Source organism: Bidens hawaiensis, unplaced genomic scaffold (assembly GCF_021521415.1).
Source record: "Bidens hawaiensis isolate Kalapana, Puna unplaced genomic scaffold, B.hawaiensis_p1.1 tig00018244_1, whole genome shotgun sequence".
In the NCBI taxonomy this organism is placed as follows: domain Eukaryota; kingdom Viridiplantae; phylum Streptophyta; class Magnoliopsida; order Asterales; family Asteraceae; genus Bidens; species Bidens hawaiensis.
In genome coordinates, this window is record NW_027492761.1 from 87010 (window position 1) to 111007 (window position 23998).

The 23998-nt window shown below is 32.4% G+C and overlaps 1 protein-coding gene, 2 long non-coding RNA genes and 2 pseudogenes across 4 annotated transcripts; all 5 read right to left on the reverse strand.

The window, feature by feature from the left end:
• Positions 1–579: 579 nt before the first annotated feature.
• On the reverse strand, positions 580–2776 carry LOC143555668 (3-ketoacyl-CoA synthase 20-like; annotated as a pseudogene). The gene is made up of 2 exons (XR_013139243.1): positions 2083–2776; positions 580–1475 (listed from the first exon to the last, which is right to left on the reverse strand). The product of XR_013139243.1 is annotated as a 3-ketoacyl-CoA synthase 20-like (transcript).
• An 8673-nt stretch (positions 2777–11449) lies between these two features.
• LOC143555675 (uncharacterized) lies at positions 11450–12993 on the reverse strand (annotated as a pseudogene).
• Positions 12994–17860: 4867 nt separating this feature from the next.
• Positions 17861–18377, reverse strand: LOC143555655 (uncharacterized). The gene is made up of 3 exons (XR_013139240.1): positions 18355–18377; positions 18120–18240; positions 17861–18024 (listed from the first exon to the last, which is right to left on the reverse strand). It is a non-coding gene; the product is annotated as an uncharacterized LOC143555655 (long non-coding RNA).
• Positions 18378–19116: 739 nt separating this feature from the next.
• On the reverse strand, positions 19117–19549 carry LOC143555656 (uncharacterized). The gene is made up of 3 exons (XR_013139241.1): positions 19466–19549; positions 19277–19376; positions 19117–19188 (listed from the first exon to the last, which is right to left on the reverse strand). It is a non-coding gene; the product is annotated as an uncharacterized LOC143555656 (long non-coding RNA).
• A 2259-nt stretch (positions 19550–21808) lies between these two features.
• On the reverse strand, positions 21809–23608 carry LOC143555676 (large ribosomal subunit protein uL1z-like). The gene is made up of 4 exons (XM_077045191.1): positions 23569–23608; positions 23166–23385; positions 22348–22513; positions 21809–21990 (listed from the first exon to the last, which is right to left on the reverse strand). The coding sequence occupies exons 1-4, from the start codon at positions 23571–23573 to the stop codon at positions 21809–21811; spliced, it is 573 nt and encodes a 190-aa protein (XP_076901306.1). The 5' UTR covers positions 23574–23608.
• Positions 23609–23998: the final 390 nt, after the last annotated feature.

Below are 23998 nucleotides of genomic sequence, written 5' to 3' on the forward strand. Positions count from 1 at the left end.
ATTGTTTTCAGTTTAAGGGTCTTTCTTTTTTTATCCCTCAAACTATTACACTTTAAATTCTAACACTTTTAAAATAAACTAATTAAGATTAAAATAGGAACATTTCTCTAAAACACTTAAAACTAATTAACTTCTTTTGGTAAACGAGTCGTATTCAAGTTCACAAATTCATTAAGCGTATGGCGTTCAAGTTAATTGATAAAATAAGTTATGTTAGCCGTAAAAAAATCATGACTATTTTCGTGCTGTGCATGAATTATCACCCTAATAAGTTGTTGGGTTATGGTTATCCGTCTCAATCAATCTTCCATGAGTCTAGCTTTCACATAGGTCGTAATAAGTCAAAACGTCGAGTCAAGCTGGAATATCATCATTAATGATCAAGTTGCAGTATCATTCATGTTTTTTTTTAATATATTTTAAACGTTAAGACAATGTTCCTAGAGCATATATAACTTGTACAATGAACCATCTTCATTTTGACTCAGCCAACTACAAGAAGGTCCCCATCACGTAAACATTAAATTTTAGTGCTTGTACAAAATCTGATTTGAAGTATCGAAGAATAATAGTCAATAGTCAATACATAATAATGGAAAGTCAAATGGCAATTGCCTCTTTAACTTTCCACACCAACATAACAACAATATGTATCTTTTGCATGTCAAAAATAAAATTCAAAACAAATCCTTTTATGAACCGATCTTCTCAATCTTAGGAACATGAACCGGGAAATCATCGATCTCATCCGTCCACGGGTTCTTCTCCTTAGCCGGATCAATCGTCCTCAACGCCTTCCACACCGCGCTGTTACACTTAAAGCCCGACCCGAAAGCAATCTGCCATGTCCAATCACCCTTTCGGATTCGTCCCTTAGCCTCTGAATAAGCTAGTTCATACCACAACGAGCTGCTCGAAGTATTCCCAAACCGATTTAATGTCATTCTCGACGGCTCCATATGCCAGTCGGATAACTCAAGATTCTTTTCAAGCTCATCAAGAACCGCTCGTCCCCCGGCATGAATACAAAAGTGCTCGAATGCTAGTTTGAAATCCGGGATGTACGGTTTGATTTTCATCTGAAACACTTTTCGGGCCACTAATGTTGCGAAAAACAATAGCTGTTCGGACATTGGGAGTACTAACGGGCCAAGTGTCGTGATGTTCGTTTTCAATGCTTCACCCGCGACCGCCATTAAATCTTTTAAAAGCGACACACCAATCTTCTTGTTTTCGTCTTCTTCTTGGAACACGCAGCTGTAGCACCTGTCGTCAGCACCTTTATGTGTCCGAACCGTGTGAATGAGTTGGTACTTTGAACGACGACGATCAGATGACCGGTTTGACAACAAAACCGCAGCCCCTCCCATTCGAAACAAACAGTTCGACACGAGCATCGATCGGTTGTTGCCAAAGTACCAGTTTAATGTTATGTTTTCCGTGCTTACAACCAATGCGTATGAATTAGGGTTCACCTGTATTTCAAATCACCATTAACACTGTTAAAACCCCTTGTTAAGAGCTGACCAGAGATTAAACGAGCTCAAGCCTTAAAACAAACTTATGAAACTAAACAAACATATTATTTAATAATTAAATATATTGATGTAACAATTGTTATATATAAAAATGTAATAAAAAAATTAAATAATATATATTATCTTGTATAAAAATTATTTGGATCAAACACAAATTATTTTTATTATGAAATATGTACAAATAACTAGAGTAATTATTATTATTTCATAATTTTGAACTAAAGTAATTATTATTATACTATAATATTTTTTATAAAATAATTACTATGGTTTAAAACTGCAATTACTCTAGTTATTTTATTTTATATGTTTAGTAGGTTAATTTTATTTGTACCGGATCTTAAATCTACTTGTAAAATATATAAATAATTAAGATGTTTATAAATTAATTTATAAATAACAAAGGAGCCTAGATAAAACCAAGTATAGAAAAACTGCACATGAGCGGAGCTCAGGTCAAGCTAGTGGTGTGCTCGCCTGCTCGGCTCGGCTCGCTTACGCGTGAAATTAATTATGCGTAAAAACAGTAAAACAAAGAAATTACCTGGAGAAGTTGCTTTGCAAGATCAATGGCAATCAATCCAGCACTGCAACCCATTCCACCAAGATTATAGCTGATAACATTCCCTCTAAGCTTGTAATGATTCACAATCATAGCACTCAAGGACGGAGTCGGACAAAACAAGCTGCAATTCACAACCAATATCCCAATCTCCTTGGCTTTAATCCCAGTCATGGCCAACAAATCATCAATCGCTCCATACATCACCATCTCCGCCTCTTTCCTCCATACACGGATTAGGCGGAACCTGCAACACCGCATCCGGAAAGTACGTTTTCTGTCCCAAACCCGACCGTTCCAGAATCTTCTTCTGAAACGCCAAGTTCTCTTCAGTAAACGTCCCGGCTCGAGTGGACCGGTCCATAAAGATCTCCCTGGACACAATCTGCGAGTCGTTCGGTTTATACGCGGCAAAATCCACAAGATAAACCTTTCTAGGTCTGCTCATGAAGTATAACGTCGCTAGAAATACAATTAAAGCCGAACAAAGCACCACGGAGACTAAATTGAACCGGAGCTGGTCGCATAGGTAAACAAGATCGCGCGTAGTGAGTGTCGATAAGTGGATTGAAGCGATCGCGATGATCGGGGTTAGTAAGAGGTACATAGCGTGTGAGATTAAGTAATGGTAGCCTAATTTGACGTATTTGAGTTTTACGGAGAGGAGGAAATTGGGGAGAGAGGTGGTGGGCGGTTGCGGTTGCGGTTGCGGTTTCGAGCTCAAGATTGAATCAGGGGAATTGAAGAGTAGGATTTGAAATCGGAGAGAATTTGTTTTGATGGATTCTGAGAAGAATAGACAGTTGGGAAAATATGGAAATAAGGGAAATGTGATATGAAATTGGGTATTTAAAGGGGATGGAGGGAGGTATAACTACCCCCAACAAACTTTTTAATGCGTTTACATGATTGAATGCTGGAATAATAAGTTCTATTGCTGTGTGGTTTGTACCTTATGCAATGGATGCTGTACAATCTTTTGTTTTTGGTTAGTTTACTGAACATGAACATACGTATTTCTATTTATTTTGTTATAAAATGGATATTGTAGAATGATAGAAAGGAAATATTAAAATAAAATAGTATTTCTTTAATTTTTCAAGAAATATTATTTTATTTCTTGTGTTGTTTTGTTGTAACCTTTTACATATTGAACTTCAATTTGCGCTGCTATGTTGCGACTTTGAATAAATTTCATTATCATTCAAGTGTAGCTTCTTGAATAATTTGAAATCATTGACTTTGACTTAGTAATGATGTGTATCTGAAGCCTCTGCTGGCTTGGATTGACAACCAAGATGGTTTGGTTGTCGATATAAAAAGTTCCGTCTCAATACAAATCTAATGGCGTTTGTTTATGGTCGTGATGATGTTTCAGTCATAGGCTTGGCAATTTATTTTGCAGCCATGGTGTGGAGCTGAACCTATAGTGTATTCGCCTCTTCAGATCAGTTTATGGCTATGATGACGTTCGGTTTTGGGCGTAGTAGTTTATGCTGCAGCCGTGATACCAATATGAGCCTTGGGTTTACAATTTAATTTTCGTTTTATCGTTTGTGATGATGTCCAATTTGCTTTTAATTGCGTCTTCATATTCATTTATGGTTGTGATGATGCTTATGTTGTGAATCAGCAACGAAAAGAAACATGTATTTCTTTACGACCAAAATGTACAACATGTAAAGCACCCTTTGCAAACATTTAAACATGAAGTACATGTTAAGAATCATTATGTTTATGTACATGTTAAGAAGTCATCTTTCAATATATATATATATATATATTGAATGACCAGAAGAATTGACTTTGACTTGGATTGAACTTTTGGAAGTATGTTGGTTATGTTTGTGACACCGCCTCTTCAGATCTATTTATGGCTATGACGATGTTCGGATTTGGCATGGCAATGTATATTGTAGCTGTGATACCGATTGAGCCTCGAGTTGACAATTTAATAAGCTTTTGTTTTTTTTGTATCTTCTTCATGGTTACTTTTTGCGTCATGTTATTCGTTTAGTTCGCTTGGTTTTCACGCGTCGCCCTAATTTTTAGCCAGGTGTGTTTTGCTTTTGTGTCACTACTGCTGATTAGGTATTATTATCGATTCCTTCGGATTATCAATTTCTCATTCTTATGTTTCTCTAACTACTCGGTGCCAGCTTCCGCCTGCTTCGGTCATCCTTTCATCCTTTCAATTTATGGCGATGAAAATGGTAGTGGTGGTTATCGACGGTAATAATCGCCATGTTTTCTTTCAGTTCTACTGTATTTCACTCACATTTACGTGTTTCGGTATGAAGTTTATTTGTAATTTAATTTGGTTTATCTATTATCCTAATCTATTTTTCAGTCGCTCCGTCTCTGCCTTCACCATCTGATAATCAAAGTTAAAAGAACCATCGGTGGTTTTTCAGCTTATTTTGGCGTGTTGTATGTTCACTCTGGTATATTGTTTTTAGATGTAAATTCTTTTGTTTGTGTTGTCTAATTTCTTTGATAGAGTTAATATGGATTTAAATGTGTTTGCTATTTGTAAACCAATTAATTCACGTTAGTTTTACAGGTTCGATTAGCATGTTGCTACACTTACCCAAAACATGGATCCTAACAGTTAAGGCAGGGGTTCACTACATTTCTAAACCAATTTGATGTCGATAATAAAGGTACGGTTTCATGCCAACGAAAAAATTTCTTACCTGCTCTTATATTTATTTGACAGTAAAAGATGGCAACAATATAGGGTGCTGACTTTGACCGAAGTAAAGACATAACTTGGAATATTGCAAACAAGTCAAGGACCTTGAAGATAAGTTGGGTAGGTCTTAATAAATCTAGGGTTTTATGATTCTTGAAAAGAAATGAAACTTGATTTGCTTTTGCTTTTGCTTTTGTTTTTGTTTTTTTTGGATATATCATTTTGGATGTATACAAGAGAGAGGCACACAATCAACTAAAATGAAGATCATATACCTAGAAAGAACAGCGAGTCCAAGACATTTAGTTCTTTGTTATTTTAGTTGCATAATAAAAATCATCCACCTCTATTTGACCTTCACAGATTAATTAATTAGGCATCATCCGCATCCGGAGCTATTACCCCAATAGATACCTATGAGAGAAGTAATAAGCTTTGTTGTCGGGTTGCCTTCAGATTGGTAAGTGCTAACCATTTATAGGTGTTTGGGACCTCAGTTCATTGTATAGTGATATGCGAATGATATAGTACTCCGACTAATAGATTAAAATATTTGTTTGCAGATTTTAAGTTGATTGTTTTCGATCCAAGCATTTCATATTTCTTTGATTTCAATTGCAATGTTGACTCTGACTTTCCGGTAAGGTTCAGTCTTTGAGTTCGGGTAACTCAAGTGTTGTTTGCATTATATTTTGTATTGTGTTGCATTGTATCCACTGTTGGCTTATTATTAGAAGTAATATATAAGTATATCTTTAGTTTCAGTATGGTTGCTAAATGAATTCTGGATGAGCTTGAGCAAACTGCTGAAAGACTTTGATATGGTGCTGTTAAGTAAGTTTCTCACGCTTTATGATAAAGTTTTGACTTATTTAAACATAGGTGATGATAGAATAATTTAACTTTTGTTGTTTTTGTTAAGTGATATTGCTATAAAGTAATATCACCCATGCTACCACCACTTTTTGGGCCGAATATAGTTTTGAAGTATTAGGAATGTTTGTGGTTCATTACAAATTGTTGTTACTTTTATATTTGTTTAAGTCAAGTACATGTCCTTCACTCTTTTAAGGAGTTACCAAAATATATACAGTTTAACAATAAAGCTAAAAACAAAAAGAAAACATTTTCTCACTGTTTCGTGGAAGTTTGTAACAATAGTAGGTAATTTAAATTCTACAGTCAACAAGGTTTTATAAGCTGCAGGTGATGGTGGCTTGCTACTTGACATGGCAACTTTGGTTGTAGCTGTGGTGGCACTAAGCTGTGCTTCATAAGCAATGCCATTGAGAAATTGTGTATTTGAGCCTCTTTCTTTTGTAATGACTATGATGATATATAAATATAAGTCAATTTGCTTTATTTTTCCTTTGTTATCTCATTTTTTTTTGTCAATATGGTTTTTTTCGTAGTTTCATCCCAACTGCAACGCGCGAGATATAAATTTCTAGACACAAACCCGCGCAACGCGCGGGTTATAAAACCTTGTTTCTATTTATTTTGTTATAAAATGGATATTGTAGAATGATAGAAAGGAAATATTAAAATAAAATAATATTTCTTTAATTTTTCAAGTTGTAAATTCATATATTTAGGAAGAGTGAAAGGTGAAATAAACTTATTGAAATAGAAAAAACCAGATTGAGTTCACAAAATTATAAGTTTATAACACGTGAGAGTAAATAATTACATATTTATCATATATGTTTATATGGATAGGCATAGATTATTTTAAGTGGTGTCATCAATAATAATGTTAGCCATCATGTACAAAAAAGTTGCTAAGATAAACAGAATACCTTTTGGCGTACAATATGGCTGGTTACAAACTCACAAAGTAAGCCAAGTAAAACCAGTAAAACAAGGTAGCTTGGTTTGGCTCATATTTTTATTTATTTATTTCCTTTTGAAGGAGCTGAAAATTGATCGTTCAAGCGCGGCTTGGAAAAAGCTTGATTTGGCTCGTGGCACTCATGGTTTAATGTGCCAACTCCTTTGAATTAAAATAAATATTTAATACGTACTTTGGTATTAAACTAAATATTTAATACGTATTTAGTGGGTTGTTTATGGACTATATTGGGTGTGTGTATCTAAAAATGTAGTTTAGTTATAACTTTTAACATATGAAATTAGAGTTCTAAGATTAACTTAAATGAGGCAACAACCGAACTTATATTGAGTTGAGTTACACGTGTTTACAAATCTAGCCTAACTCGTTTATAAATGCAGCTGATTTTCAGCGAGTTTTGAATAATATCAGTTATTTGAACATGGCTAGGCAACAAGCATAAAAGACCCTACTAGGTTGGATGTCGTTTTGTAACAAACCTAATCGGGATAATGAGTTCTAAGAGCACGTTATAAGAATCTACATCAGTTGTGGACATGATGGTTAGGTTAAATATTGTACACCACATTACTTGGCATCTCACAATTTGCATTTACACGAACATTGGATTATGTCAGAACTTCGTAACTAAATATTAGGACTAGACTAGTATCATGATTTGTCTTTTTAGAAATCATGTGACCATGGAAAACAGTAAAACGATAAACCATTAGGGTAAATAGCAGGCTTAAAAATAGATATAATATTATAACCCAATAGTTTTTTATACGAATGGAACTTATCACCACTCCGTCATGTTTTAGGAAAGTAGTTATCAGAGGAATTTGTTGTTCGATTTGAAATTGGATAACGGTTGACATGCCATGAGTGATGGAGAGAATGGCGTTTGAATATTGCTAAAGATGGCGTCCAAGTTGATTACGAGTTATGCTGGTCAATGAGGTAGCTAGCATACCGGATTACCGGTGAATTGAAAGATGGGAATGAGTAACAAACATGTGTATGTATTTTTTTTAAACTTTATTTTACTTATAATTAAGATTATGTGTTGTGGGCTAACTAAAAAGTGCATGACGCTCCGCTACGTCACTACCACGTACATAATGAGTTTCATCTTTAAACTATCACGTTGTCATTTCTCTACTCTTTAAATAAAAGAAAAAAAATATAAATAAATGTGTGTGTGTTTGCATATGATTGGAGGAAAGTAGTGAACGCCACCCACCCAAAGAGTGGAAAAGCAGCAAGGCCAAAGAGTATAGATCAGTGTGCACCCCCACTAAGACGATGTGGTACCCTCATTCAAATGAGGTCAGTAAACACCACCCCCTCTTATCTCATTTCACTAGCGACGTGAAGCCACTGATGGTGGTCACACAAATCAGTGACTAATCATATTTTTTTTGGTTTTCTAATTGTTTATAATATTAAATAATAAAATAGTGGAGAATGGAGAATAAAGGAAACGATCCATACCCCAAAGTTGAAGATGAGGAAGATGAGAGAGACAAAGCTGACGTAGCATAGACGTGACGAATGAGAAAGAATGGTTAAATAAAACATACCCACTAGCCTAACCAGCTGGAGTCAAGGGGGCTAACGCCCTTTGATAAATGTGGTGTTGTGGTTTTACTAAGTAATTTGTCAACTTAGTTTTCTTATTAAACAAATAATTAAAAAGGAAACTGTAAAATCAAAAGAGGATGAATTATGAATATGCTATACAAGTGATATAGAAAGGACATGGCATCGTATGATGTTAATAATCGAATAATGTGAATAAGACCACCTTAAGTCAAAATCATTTGAGGTTTGAAAAAGTCAAAAAGTTCATCACATTTTGACCAAGCATAAGCAGCGTAGTTAGTTGACCAAAGAAGTGCACGTGTAAACCAACACTCCCCAACTGAAAACAAACGCGAACAATACACACAGCCAGATGCTAACCAATTCCAGCGCTACAACATTTAATGTCGTCGTTGAATGTTTACAGTACATAAATAGAAACAGTGCCACTTAATTGCTGCCTGCTGGCGATACAATAAATAAATAAATATAATGATTTCATATATATATAAACTAGTAGTTTTCTTCCGCATAAAGTCATGGAACTTAATCGGTATCGCTAACGGTATCAGTTCATTACTCTACTAGTATTTGTTATAGTAATGGATACAGATAACCAAATAATAAAGTCATGATATGCCAATAATTGGTTCGTTATGGTACAGACACTAGCATGCCAAAAGATACGGTATTTTGAATACAACTTCATTTGCAACAAAGTTTGTATGGTATGTAAAAAAAATGAACACAACTGTGAAGATCATAAAAATGAACGTTGGTTTGGTTTCACTAATACCAATACTTGTACCGATGTTCGGTTCGAATTGGTTTGGTTCATCGCAGTAGTACCCGTACGATATCAACACTCATACAACTTACGATACGAACAAAAATACTTTATTTTGATTACAACTTTGTTTTCAACAAAAGTTATGCCGAAATATGAAGAAAAAATAAATTAAACATAAGTAAAACAATACTAGATGTAATTGACAAGAGAACGCTACATGTAATTGACAAGAGACTTGTTAAATAAATTAAACAAAAGTTATTTTGACTACAACTTTTTTTACTTTCTTAAAAAAAGAAAAGAAAAAGAACGCTAGATGTAATTGACAAGAGACTTGTGAAAATGAAACATTTTTAGTCCACACAAGTAAAACAATACGTGTCTTGTATGGTTGTCTTATCCATTTCTTCGTACAAAGATTTTATAATGTTGAATATCATGGTGGTTCTGATATAATCATAAAAAAAGTATGTTGAGGGTTCCAAGATTACATTAATAAAATTTTTTTATATATATATAAAATGGTTACCGCTATTTGGGTTGGTCAAGAGTTTTTCTTTAGGTCTCTTTTTAACTCTCAAGGGTTTTTCCTTTTTGATATCATGGGCTCATGAAATTATGTGTTCCCCGCGTTGATACATTTTATTATGTTTATTTATATAATATAACTAGTTTTAGAGCACGTGTCACCCACGGAATGATTCAAATTATAAAATTACAAGTAAAGCAAATAATTACATAACGTATATAAAAACGGTATTACATCTATGTTTGTATCTATAGTATGTGTATATAAATTGATTTTATTTATACCAGAAAATGATTTTTTCTAAATAAACTTAATAAAAAAATTGCACGTGCAAAACGTATCTGAGAACACTCTTTCTATTGAAAATTTAATTCTCAGTATCGCATATGACCAATTTCAGAAATAAGACTTCTCATACAATAGTAATTTTAACCATCGACCTAAATATAAAAGCAGTTTTACCTTTATTGATATATTTATCAATTTACCACCTATAGAAGGAAATGAGAACAATAAATTGTAACGACGGATGTTCTTTAAGAACTATATTTTTCTGAGCTACACCATGAAAAGGATTTTGATAAGTTTCAGGGGGCTTTTCGACTTTGTCATAATGACAACATAAAAAATAACATGTTAACTCATTCAATTTTGTGAATATTTTGCTTCATTTGAGCATAGTTTTCATAACATGATTCTCATACAACGTTCTGATCACCATTGAAGGAAAAGTTAATGCTTACACAAATATTTCAAATATGATAAAAGTTAGAAGCATTGATAGGTCTGAGGGTGGCATGTCGAAAGTGTTCGCAATATTTTCTTAAATTTTAATAGTCGAGGGAAAAATAGTCAGTTTACCAAATCTCGAACCTTTTGATTATTTCTAAAAATGCCCTTGAAAATAAATTTGAAACCCGAATCATGTATAAATTCTAAGTTTCATTCATTTGACATTTTTAAGTCAATACTTTGAACCCGTAACAAATTTGACGATAAATCTACTTGCATTCTCAAACTTTTAAAAATACTAAGATTCCTCATTTTTGACCCGTAACAAATTTTGATCTAAATGTAGTTAACTTGTACCAAACAATCTATTTACCAACTTTTGGCCCATAAAAATCAAATTTAGATTCCACAAAAAACCCGAAACAACGTTTGATAAAAAAACCTAAGAAATTAAATATGATAAACTTTGTTATGTCTAAAAGCGATTGATATGTATTATCCTTTCATTTTAGCAATATATAGTTTACTAAATTTACTGAAAAATAAATGGATAGATTTAAAGCATATATTTATAATTTATAAATTTATATGACAATTTACAATAATAATAATAATAATAGATAATAGATAAATGGATTGATTTTAAAAAAACGGATAGACTTTTAAGCATATATATATTTATAATTTAGTGATTAAAAAATTACGTTGTAAAATGAAAGCATATTCGAGTTTTGTTTTTCTTTACAATCATCTACAATATACATTGTACAATATGTTAATGATAACATTTGAAATTGTATTTTTTTCAATCTTTGACAAACATGGTTTGTTGTTGATTTTTGGATTTCACCAAATATTTTTGAATATATAGTAAAATAATATGTTAATATTTATTTTTATAAAAATGTATAAATATAATATAAGTGTAAAAGAAAATTGAATAATTATTGATCTAGTGCCAATTAAGAGTTTAGTTTTGGAGAGAAAAAATTGTGAGAATTAACCAAAAGATAATAAGTGTCTACAATTATTTTATTTTATTAGAATACTAGTTTTAAAACCCGTGTAATACACGGTATTTGTTAAATGTAAAATAAAGAAAATGAATTAGTAGAAGAACAAAATTATAGGTAAAAGATAAATGATATATATGTTGAAAGCAATAAGTATTGTAAAATATGAAATTTACAAATTTGAGAAAATCTCTTTATAAACAACATTTGTTGTTTTATCACAAGTATTCCCATCTTCATTGAATATAAGAAGTTTTAAACCATGCCTACTGGTTACTCTGGATAACGCAACATATAGTTGTCCATGGGAAAAAACCGGACATCGTAAGAATAAACCAAACCTAGAAAGAGACTGGCCTTGGCTCTTGTTTATTGTCATAGCAAAGCATACAGAAAGCGGAAACTGTCTTCTTTGGAATTTGAATGGGAACTTTTTATCAGACGGAGTCAAAGTCTATGAATAGCATGACGTTTGCCAATGTCACTGCCTGATATAACCTCTACATCTATAGCACGATTACCAAGAGATTTTACTTGTAATCTTGTTCCGTTACATAATCCATTCTTTTGATCAATATTTCGTAGTAACATAACCGGGACACCAACTTTAAGTATCAACTGGTGGTTAGGACACCCGGGAAATTTTAAACCATTAAGGACATCTGGTGAATATAAGCTCGGGTCAAAGTCTTCGTTTATGTAATCTGAGTTACATATACTATCAGAGCTCAGGTATTCCTGTTATTCTCCGGGAAACCTTTCTAGTAACATATCATTGATCTCTTGAACAACTTCGTTTTTTGGTGCTAGTATGGCTCTCTCTTGAAAGAAACCCTTCTTTTTATAATTTTGAAGTATTGATGGGTAAACAAATTCAATTAAATCAGAAGTCGGATTAATAGAATCTTTAATAAGAATATCGTGAGGAATATCTATTTGCACTTCACCATGATTTGGACCACCAAGTTTTCCTTCCCTAATTTTTAAAAGCCATTCAGCAAACAATCTAGTTTCCTCAATATTCGGATATGTACTTCCAACTGTTAACCTCATGTTTTTGGTAAGTTTAAGGACTTTGCAACTTTTCCAAATGTAGGACGAACTTAGAGACGCGTTCACTATTTGGTGTCTACTTCCATTAGTAACAACCGGTAGTATTTATCTAAAGTCTCCTCCAAATACGACAACCTTTCCACCAAATAGCATATCCCTTTTTAAAATGTCCCTGAAAGTTCTATCCATAGCTTCAAATGCATGCTTATGAATCATTGGTGCTTCGTCCCAAATAATCAAACTGGTTTGTTTAATTAAACTTCCAACTTCGCTCTGTGGATCAAAAGAACAAAAAGAATCTTCAGTCAGATTGATTGGAATTTTAAATCGAGAATGAGTAGTTCGACCACCGGCCAGTAATAAAGAAGCAATGCCACTGGAAGCAATAGTTAAAACAATAAGGCCTTTAGATCTGATAGATGACGCTAAAGTCTTCCACAGAAATGTTTTGCCTGTTCCTCCATACCCATAAACAAAAACCACACCTCCTTTTCCCTTTTCAACGGCTTTAATTATTTCATTATAAACACCACGTTGTTCATCTGTAAGTGTAGCAAAAAGAACATCAAACTCATGCTGTAGACTTTCACAATCATAAGACGTCTCTTCCATGATAAGTTGATTAGTAGCTAAAGCTACAGATTCAAGATCAGAAAAGGGCATTGTATTAAATCTTCTTAATGAGGAATTGTTACGAAGCAGAATTTTCTCAATTTCAAGCAAAGTTAAATTCTTGATTTGTTCTTCGTTAATTGATAGTCTTGCATTTTAATAGTAGTAAATATATTTTCAAAATTAAACATCTACATATCGTTATATTAATAATATTGTTTAAAAATAACACCTGGACTTTTTAAAAGTTGCTCTTGTTTGTAAATAATATCTTCTGCCAAATACTTCCATGTTTTGTCCCAAACAACTTCAGGTCTAGAAAGACTTGTACACGTTAGCATCGTGCAAAATAAAGTTCTTAAGTAAAACCCACTTCCGGTATTGCTTGCTTCCACAATGCATTCGATATACTCATTGTCATCGTCTAGAAGACCCAGAGCATAACATGCGTCTCTAAAGGTCGGAAGGAGGTTACCATTAACGGTGCGAATGTCCTCAAATGATGTGGGACCTTTGACTTTATTTAAAAGAATTCGTAGATAGTAGCCTTCGCCAGCTGCAGGTGAAACAGCATGAATTCTACCAATGGAAAAACCTTTTTTTTTCTTTGCCATTTCTTTTATGTATTCTTCCAAACGAAACGTGATGGAAATTCAACATATGAAAGACTTTGAGCTTCTTGAGACTCACAGTTTGTGGTCATCCATGATGTGAACATTGATGAAGAAACAGATTCTTTGTCAAGGACATCGTCGATATTTTTATCTTCACCGTAAACAATATGTTGTTGTCCGGGAAGATGAAATGGAAGTCTAATAACAAATGGTGTTCTATAATGAATGTCGAATGAAAATATACGCCATGAAGCTTCACAAGCAGACAAATATCGACAATCATAATACTCTTTGATTTCATCAACCGGTTGTTCAGGAACATCTTCTCTGTCACCTTGTTGCTCTAATAAAAGAGTTGCTCTATCTGGACCTTTGTTGATATATTTAAAAAAATACTTTATCGAACCAGATTGATTACACCACTCAACATTTATGTGTGCCTGATATCTTTTTAAAAGTTTTGAATTGTATGGAACAACGCTTCTATTATCCAGGTTAACATCAGACTTTTTAATAAACACTCCATTTTCACGCCTTCTGTATATAGGGTATCCATTCGAATCAATAGAAGTGTGCTCGGAAAAATTTTTGGGAAAGTTTTTAGAACACTTATTATTGATCATGCATGAACAACTCATGTTTTCAGCACCACATGGCCCACGAATCATAAACTCGGTTACAAGGTCATACAACTCTGGATCTTCATTCTTATCGGGAATCTCCGCACAAATAAACGGATCTATCTTGTCAGCATTATTAATCTTATAATCGTGGTGCATAAAGACACAGACATGGGCATGAGGCAATCCACGCTTTTGGAACTCAATCGTGTAAACAACTACAATAAAAATCCAAATTATTAGAAAAAGCATATCCTAATTATTCATCAAGTTTAACTTTAAAAGCTTTCACTACTAAATGTATTATTTTAGTTTGCATTCTGTGTACTACATTCTATAAATGCATATCGAAAATGTTTGTTTTTCACTTTACAGTAGGTAGTATAAATGTTTTTGTAACCATTAAATTATGTATTGTGATTGCTTTATTATTTCTATTAATAAAGTTTTACCTGTGAAGTATGGCTATAAAAAAATAATATGATCAATAAGGCATACGATACAAAATAATATTTTAACAACTACACTTGTGTATGATTAATTTAAATAGTTTAAAGTTCGTTATTACAATGTTTAGTTTTGTTCTTAACAAAAACAAATTAAAATAATATATTATTAGCATGTATATTTTTAAAATTGAATATTTAAATCATATATATATATTATTTGTAAAGAACTATAATTAATTTTAAAAAAACATAGCAACATACCTGCTTGAACTTTTCCAAACAATGAACCTTCCTTCAAGTGTTTTACAAATGAGTCAAGTTTGATTTTGAACAGTCTACACAATATATCAGGCATGTCTTCAGCTTTCAAGTTTCGGTCATTAAGAAATCTTTTAACTTCGGGCCATTTTGGGTTGCAAGTCATGGTGATAAAAAAATCTTGATATCCAAACCACTTGCATAGTGCTATCGCATCTAAGTAGTTCTCTCTCATGTAGCGGGCACCGCCCATAAAAGAAGAAGGCAAAATCACACGTTGTCCAATGGTGGATATATCAAAACTTCCAGAGACGTGTAGGTTAACCAATTTTTCATATTACTCACATCTAAGATTTTTCTGCTGGCAGCGGATATAAAACAACCTCTCGCTTTCAATTGATGTATACCCATCAACTAAAAATTGTTGACAGAGTCTTCCTCCATTTGTAATCAATAAGAAATTATTTGTTCTGTCTTGATTCTATATGCAAAGAATTCCCTCATTGTAAGTCGGTCTCTTTTGTTATTATTTGTTTGAATAACAGCTCTATGATAAATGTCAACTCTATAACCATCATCACCATATGGAAAAAAGATAGGATATTGAAGTAGGAGATATGAAGGATGAAGTTCACTTATACGTTTCAATAACCCTTCTTGAGTATTAACAATAATATCTCTCTTTTCAAGACAGTCATCAATGTCTCCAACAATCAAAGCAGCCACTTCAGAAGATGTGGGTAAGTTATATGCCCTGCCATGTTGTTGTCTATCTCCAATAAGGCGTAACCTTACTTCGGCCTGAGGATTTTCTTGAAAACAGTCTCTCACCATACGATAAGTTTGAACCAAAACGTTGTTCGAATCTAACATGCTCTTCAAATAGTTGATAAGTAAAGTGTCATCATTATCATCAGAGGATGTGGGTGCAGTTTTTGAATTACTGAAAAAGATATTAAGTATAAATGATAGCATAATTTAAGAATATTGTTTAAACGCCATATGATTGAATTAAACCAAAAATGAAAAAAAAAAGTGAATAAATTGTACCTGAAAACACCTTTTCTATTTGAAATTTCGTTGTCAGTATCATATATATATAGTTGAGAAAACTTTGGTTTCGAGCCTTGTACTAGAAGAAGACTTCCCATGAAATGATAATTCTGTCCACTCAACCTAAAAATTGGAGGAGCGTTACCTCTATTAATTGATTTGTCAATTTTGCCACCCATAGAAGTAAAAGAAAACATAGAGTTGTAACGTCGTATGTTCTTCATGAATAACTTACTATTCTGATCAACACCGGTAAAAAGATTCTGATAGGATTGAGGTGCTTGTTTATAGTCTGGAAGCTCAACTTTCTCGTAACGGCAACACAAGAAATAACATATGAAACCGGTCATTTTTTTAGAGTGTTTTGCTTCACTTGGCCATAGTTTTGCATGACATACTTCGCATTAAACACTTTGATCACCATGATCCAAGTAATCTGTACAAATAATGCATACCAACTTTTTTAGTGTAAGTATAAGAAACAACAATGTTTGTATTGTCAAACTATATATATTACCTTTTGAAATTCCATTTATTACAACATCACTATAACATGCATCTTCATTTTGTTGTGTTTGTGTCGAATCAATCATTGGTATGCTCGATACATTATCATCAATCCTTCTTAATGTATGCTTTCCAGATGACAGTTTCTTCAAATTGAAAGGATGGGTAACTCTATTTGTTGGCTTTTCAAATGGTTTAATAACAATCGAACCATTGTTATTACATGTGAACAAAGTATTATATATAGTATTGGAATTCAATGCATCTGCAAAAGTTAAAAAGTGAAAGAATTGGATATAATTTTCTGTCATAAATTATTTGCCCATGAATTTTTTTTTACGGGGTGATAAAAAAAAGAGAGAATTTGTAATTTGTATAAGGTACCTTTGTGATTTTGAGTTGGTTTTATAATATGAGAATGGGTTGATAAACGAACGTTCGAAAGATTGTAAGCAGCCTTCGATCTTTTGGAATCCAATTTTATTTTCCTCTTTTTGCGTTGTTCTTTAGCATTCATATTATTAATAATACTAACTGAATCTGTATATATAATATGACCCATAAGAAAATTGATTTTTAATAACAGGAACATTTTATTTTTAATATATTTTAGAAACAAAAAATAATGTAAAGTTCTGAAAATTAAACCTTGTAATGCGACATTGTAGGCACGTTTCCTATTTGCAAATTGACGGATTGTAGGCATTCATGAGTTCTGTGGATGGAAAAGCAAGTAAAAGCTTTAGAAATTTGACAACCACTTACGAATTTAAGTAAAACAAAAGGATCGTTTGACATTATTTAAAAGATAATTAATATGTTCAATTGATTAAATTTGTATGTTGGCTGTTAAATTTAACTATATCGTTTACTTGTTTTCAAATAATGTTAAATCATGACATAAGTATAAGCATAAGCAGCAAACAATAAACATTCAATAAAAACCAAAACCTGAATCGTAATTGTTCAAAACCAACATAGAAATGCTAATAAGATCCAATTTAAAAAAAAACTTAATAATAGTTTATCCAAAGATAAGAAATCTTATTTCTCCAATTTTGGAATGAGTAGTTTTTGGGTAGGACCAGCATTGCGACCTTGTTGAGAAGTGTTGCGGGCTTTTGCAGCTGAACTCCCTTCATACTCATCAACATCATATACTTCAAGCAGATTCCTTTTAAGCTCACACGAAGTAGCCATGCCAATATCATCAGTTGCATTAGCAAGATGAGACTTGCCATTTGGTTTGCTGTTAATAGAAATGGGAGTTTCATTGTCACCTATAGATGAAACGGACAATGAAAGAGAATCCTACCAATAAGCAATAACGGAACTTGATTAGATTTTGATTAATATAAAATCTTTTTCATATTATATAATGCAACAAAAATCAATGGTTACCTTAAAGTTGTTTAACTTTTGGCCCAGCTCATTAATAATTTCCACATCATCAGTTGTTTTGGTAACCTTGAAGTACTTCGATGGTTTTGACAGGTTATAATCGGTGACATCAACTTTAAAGGCAAGTTTCTTCTCGAGAAGAGATTCAAATTCCGTTGGCCAGATTTGAGTTTCATGGTCCTGTGAAAGACATGACTTATTATTAGTTAGATATAATAATGTCTGATTTTAAATAAAGTTGTAAGTAGATATTTCAAATTTTGCTTATTGCATACTTTGTCATATATGCTATAAAGTTCTTCTGCTGAGATATTTATAAGCTTCTTCAACACTGGTTCAAACATGGTCAAATAACCAATACCAGTTGAGTCCTGTACCGTAAAAGTAACGCGATACCTGTAATTTCATAAAAAAACCAAACATCAAAAGGTATAATTTATAATAAGGATGTGCATAGAAAAACTATATAATTAAATGTAAAGAGTTTAAATTAAGTGTTGGATATATTACATTTTGTTAAAAGATGTTTCCTTCCTTAGACTCGCACTTTTCAGATCCACAGGTTAAAGTTGAATTCACAACTGACTCGGATGAGCCTTCAGTTTTGTCTTCTGTAGAATATTTTTCTTCTACCTTCTTCAAGCAATAATTGCACCCTAAATAATACCAGATTTGATCTTGTAAGACAGACTTGATTGTTCCAAGGATAATGACAGTTTGAACCTATAAGTAGTAAACAAAATTATATAAACATTAATACTAAGATGTGTAAAGTTATTTAGTTTAATTGTTAAGTCATACCTTTAACAACTTATTCACCTCAGCTATACAATTGAAATCATTCTTATGCAAAAACTCATTCTTTATATCATTCACAATTGTCTCACAAGTCAGACTTTGACTTGAAATAGATCCATCATTAACCCTTGAAAGCAAACTGTGAGTTTAAATATACAATTACATCATTAAATTTCTTATCGTTTAATAAGTTACGACATTGGAAATAACAATGATATAATATTAATGTATGATTTATTGAAAATTATAACCTGTTTTTAAATGCTTCTATCTCTGGAAGTTCAGTATTGATATAAAGTTTGCTACCAAAATACATATTGGATACTGATGGGCCACCTGCAAAATAGATAAAACATAAAAATAAAATGTATAGTGTTCAACAATACTATAATTAATATTAAACAAAATGTTGTATTTACCATCCCATTTTTTGTACTTTGCAAACTGCAAAATTACGACGACTGGTTCAACAATGGATTGTTTCTCTTGTAAGTGGTGAGTTGATTTGCATATTCATCCCATAATGTCAACTGCAAGTTGTTTCCCCTGCAACATTTAAATAAAACCATTGAATACATACTTTATGCATTATCTTTACTACACAAAAGAAAAGAATGTATGAAATAGTGGGCACTCCAAATCATTAATTGTCGCAACACAATGCTTGGTGTCCTTGCCATTCTTTAGTTTCAATTCCTTTATTTCAGAACATGTTGATACATATGCAATTATATCTGTAAAAAATTAAATGTTAAATTAACTCTCCGTTGATAGATTGAATTATTATAAGAAAAACATGAAGTTAAATAATTTTATTACGAACCTAAAGATAAATCAGTTGGAAGTTTGTAGCGTTCGATATCTTCAAAGGAGACCAACTTGAAGCCGTGAATGGATCCACCAATATCCTCACAAATAGTAACCTTCGTAACAGCAAGAAACGAAACCTTGTGGGGATTGTAACAAAACTTTTGATTGCCATTATTAAAACCAAGTTTAGCATTTGAAATTTGTAGGAATAATCTTTCTCGCAGATATCTTTTGAACTTAGACACATATTGATTTAAAACGGTGACCTGAATCTTGGAGCCCTATACATATTATTAAAATAAAGATGGGTGATAACATACATTACTCAACAAAGAAAAAAAATTACTGAATAAATAATTGTGAAATACCTGTGTTTCGAGAAGTATCAGTTCAATACTATATGTTTCCGATGGCCTTTTATTGACAGGTTGTCTCCATAAACGTATAACTCACCCTTTTAATATGAAATCCGACATCTGAATATTTAAATCCTTAAACAAACTGATCTTTGATGAAGCCATTAACCTGAAGTTGGAATTTTGATATGTAATTGCATGATAAATTAAATGAAAAGAGAAAAATAAGAACTCAAAAACTTACAATACCGAAGGTGTGGTTTGGTTGATATAATGCAGAACACAATGATTGATTGCAATAGTAATATTTTCAATTGATTGTGTATTTATATATAAGGGGGATTAGAGTAGGGTTTGCTAAAAACAATTAAGATTTTGTTATGTTAAATGAAGATTGGGTTGATCAGCCATTTAGGTAACAAATAAAGAAAATCCATGTTTTTCTCCTTTGAAAGAATGTATCTTTTCATAAATAAGGTTTAAAAATATATTGTTCTTTTCTATGTTTTATGTATAATGTGTATAATATAATATTGTTAGAAATTGAGAAAATAATTCTTTGACCTAGTAACATCAAGTTTATCAGTATTCTTTGCATCTGCAAAATCCCCCATTTAATCAAAACACACAAATCTCATCTTCAAACAGAGTAGATGATACAATTGAATATATTCATTACCTTACGGCCAATTTTATTATCCATATCTCAAAACATCTTTGTTATTACTGGTATGGTGTGTTCATGGCACATCCCATGACTCTGTGGATGATAATTAGTCCTTATCTGATAAAGAAACAAAATATTGTTAATAAAAAAAATATATATATATATAAACCTAGTTTTTTTCTTGATATCCATCATTGAACAGGTAGATGCAACTTTCTGACCAGTTAAACAAAAAGCTTAAAAGAATAAACATATTACTATAATAAATTAATAATAATCTATGAGGTTGTTACGTGTGATAAAGCATCAAAGTGGAGAATATAATATATATATATCCTATCAGTTAATGCATTTAAATAATCAATCGGTAGAAGCCCTATGATAGAACCAATTCAAAGATAAGTATAGGGATTACCCATTAATGTGAACCAATCTTGTTTTGTTGGAAGATGAGATAAGAAACCTTAACAGAGAAAAGCAAAATCGTTTATTTATTTTCAATCAAACAAGGTAGATTCATGGATTGCCATTATAAAGGATTGATTTACCTGGAGATGTACTTGAATGGCGTATTGTAGATTCGTAAACCCTAGGAGAAGAGCGACAAAGAAAATAGATTCGTAAACCCTAGGGGTGTTTGGTACAGAGAATGAGAAATGACTGTTCTGTTTGGTAGTATAGAGATTTCAGCAGAGAAATATAGCTGAGAATCATTTCTCTTGTTTGGTACATAGAAAATAAACAGAGAATTATATCAACTTTATCATTAGCACAAGTATTTTTTTCATAATAAATATTTATTATCACAACAAACCGAAAACGTTTTCAAGAAACGGACCATTAAGTAATCGCGTGCATAGGTGGAAACAAAGTGTAGAAACACTTAAAAAGGCCAAAAATAGCCATACCGCGGAAGCAACCACATAAACGCCCCTTAAAGTACCCAAAGCAAACGGATCCGACCACCATTGAATCCATAAACATCCAAAAATCAGCACTATAATGAGATTAATCTCATCATTTCAGTACGTAATAAGAGAAACTCCAACAAATACACACATTCGCCAAATTAGAACTTGCCCCGTCACCTGTTCGATCAAATCCCAAAGTAAAAACGAAAACCAATATAAAACTACAAACACTAACCATCTTATCAGTTTGATTCAACAGAGTTGGTTACCATTACGTGATCCATATCCACAATAACTGATTTGAAGGTGAATGTCCACCGAAACCAGGTCCGCGATCTTGCAAACAAAATCATCAGCGAGTCCATAAACCCTAGAAATGTCTTTTAAATATCAACAAACAAATCAAAGAAAAAAAGGCAAAACTAAGAACTGAAGTTGACACTCATTTGAACGTTTTGGAAAATTTGCTTCTCCTCCATGCTGCAGTTTCCAACAGCAACTCCCATGCAGAGCACCTTCTTCAGTTGGAACTTGACTGTTGCTTTGGTCTCGTTGACCTTTGCCTCAAGAGATTCCTGGTGGGAAACAAGGGTCGGGAACTTACCTGCATTTTAATAACAAAAATCATGGTGACAGTTTACAAAGAGTAAGAGCAAATTGCATGAAAAAAACACAAGCTTTGTACATTCTTTTTATTTTTGCAAACAAATTTTACGAATTTTGTAAAAACCAATAACAATGTCACTGCTTTTTATAAAAAATTACATTTTCCATAAAATCTTTATGCACATGGCAGCTGGCATGGCATCACCAAAGCCACACCAGTAATTTACAAATAGAATATACAAACTTAAGGCTATTGCAAAGAAAACACTGTGTGCAGGGACTAATTTACACTTAATAAGATTGATAAATGTAAACACAACGTGTTGGTTTAGTAAGACAGAAAAATATAACTTACCAGCTTTGTTTAGACCAGGGCCCAACAAACGAGGAATCTGCTTGATGACAGACTCAGAAGCCAAGAAAGCTTGGTGCTTCTTAGCAAGTTTCTTCACTAGCTTCTTGTTCTTGTTCAGCTTCTTCAGACCCTCAACGTCCATATACTCAAGTCCAATCTTTTGGGCCTGCAGGTTTGCTTGAAAATAATTAGATTGCTTGAATAAACAAATTGACCAAACCATAGTTGTCATAAGCAAATAGCAAACGACAAGCTACCTATAAGCTAATTGGCGATAATGAAATAGGGAATGCTATTTTATGTTTAGCTATACGCTAGAAAAAAAAACTTCAGAAACATTTTACATGTATATTTTATCCAAATACAATGTTTTTATTATTAATACCCACACACACTATTTTATACAGCATATTTAACAACAACCTGCTATTTTATGGGTATATATTTATGTATATATTAAATCCAAAAAAACCAGAAATCTCACTACTTATCACGTGTAAAATCAGAAAGAAAGCAAAGCCCTAATGCCACACTGATCACTCGCTTGCTATGATCGCTATTAACAACTATGAACCAAACACTTCCGCATGATGCAATCTATTATAAACATCCCATTAAGACTATATTGGATTATTGGTCAAGTTCAAATTGTTCAAACAACCTATAACATCAACTCCCTTGTGTATATCATAGTTATCAGCATAACTATTAATGTAACATATAACAATAGCATTACTCGTAAACCTTAATGTTCAATTAAATATACCATGCATTTTCACCGTTGAGTTAAATGAAATAAAAAATAACAGTTAAATCACCTCTTCAACATGCTGAGCATCTCCAAGCATGCAAACCTTCAACTTGGGGCGAGGAATGTGCGGCAGTTTTACGGTACCGCTGAACCGCTTATCCTTTTGCGGATCATAATTCTTTAAACCAATTTGAAGCTCAATTGTTTCGGTAAAATTTATCTTCTTCTCCTTGGCATCAGTAGTAATCTGAGTAATTGCCTCTCTCAGTGCTTCACTTTGAAGCTTACTACATAACAAATAATTAAAAAAAACATTAAACTTAGTATATACTAATTATCATTTTAAAACAACAGTTCTACAACAATCAATATTCATTATTATTATTATTATTATTATTATTATTATTGTTGTTGTTGTTGTTATTATTATTATTATTATTAAATTTATCTAACTGAATCAATAAACATACCTCATTCTCAGAAGCTTATCTTCTTGCTAATTTCACTTCTGCAAGCATCAAATAAAAAAATTAAAAATAATAATAATAATAATAATAATAATAATAATAATTTCAGCATCAAAGAGATGGCTAAGCATCAAAAAATGGTGGAATTAAGATCTAAATACATATAATTAACAAGAGGAAGCTTGTTAATTAACAATAATAAGCATCTGATTGCATGATGATACATTAACAATAATGTATGAGCACAGATTAAACTGAGAAATGAATAATAAGATGGTACCTCCGATAGGGTTTCAAAGTGGCCACAATACAGAGGCGAGTAGCTTATATTACCGTAATATATGAATGAGATTGAAACCCTAATGCTTACCCGAGACCACCACCGCCGTTGATTAGAGCTCCAAAACGAAACCCGGCAACGGCCATCATCGAT

Coding starts and splice junctions, on each gene's coding strand:
- LOC143555676 (XM_077045191.1), bottom strand. Junction 22,514..23,165: donor ATGCTCAGCATGTTGAAGAG/GTGATTTAACTG, acceptor GCAAACCTGCAG/GCCCAAAAGATTGGACTTGA. Junction 21,991..22,347: donor CCCTGGTCTAAACAAAGCTG/GTAAGTTATATT, acceptor ATTAAAATGCAG/GTAAGTTCCCGACCCTTGTT.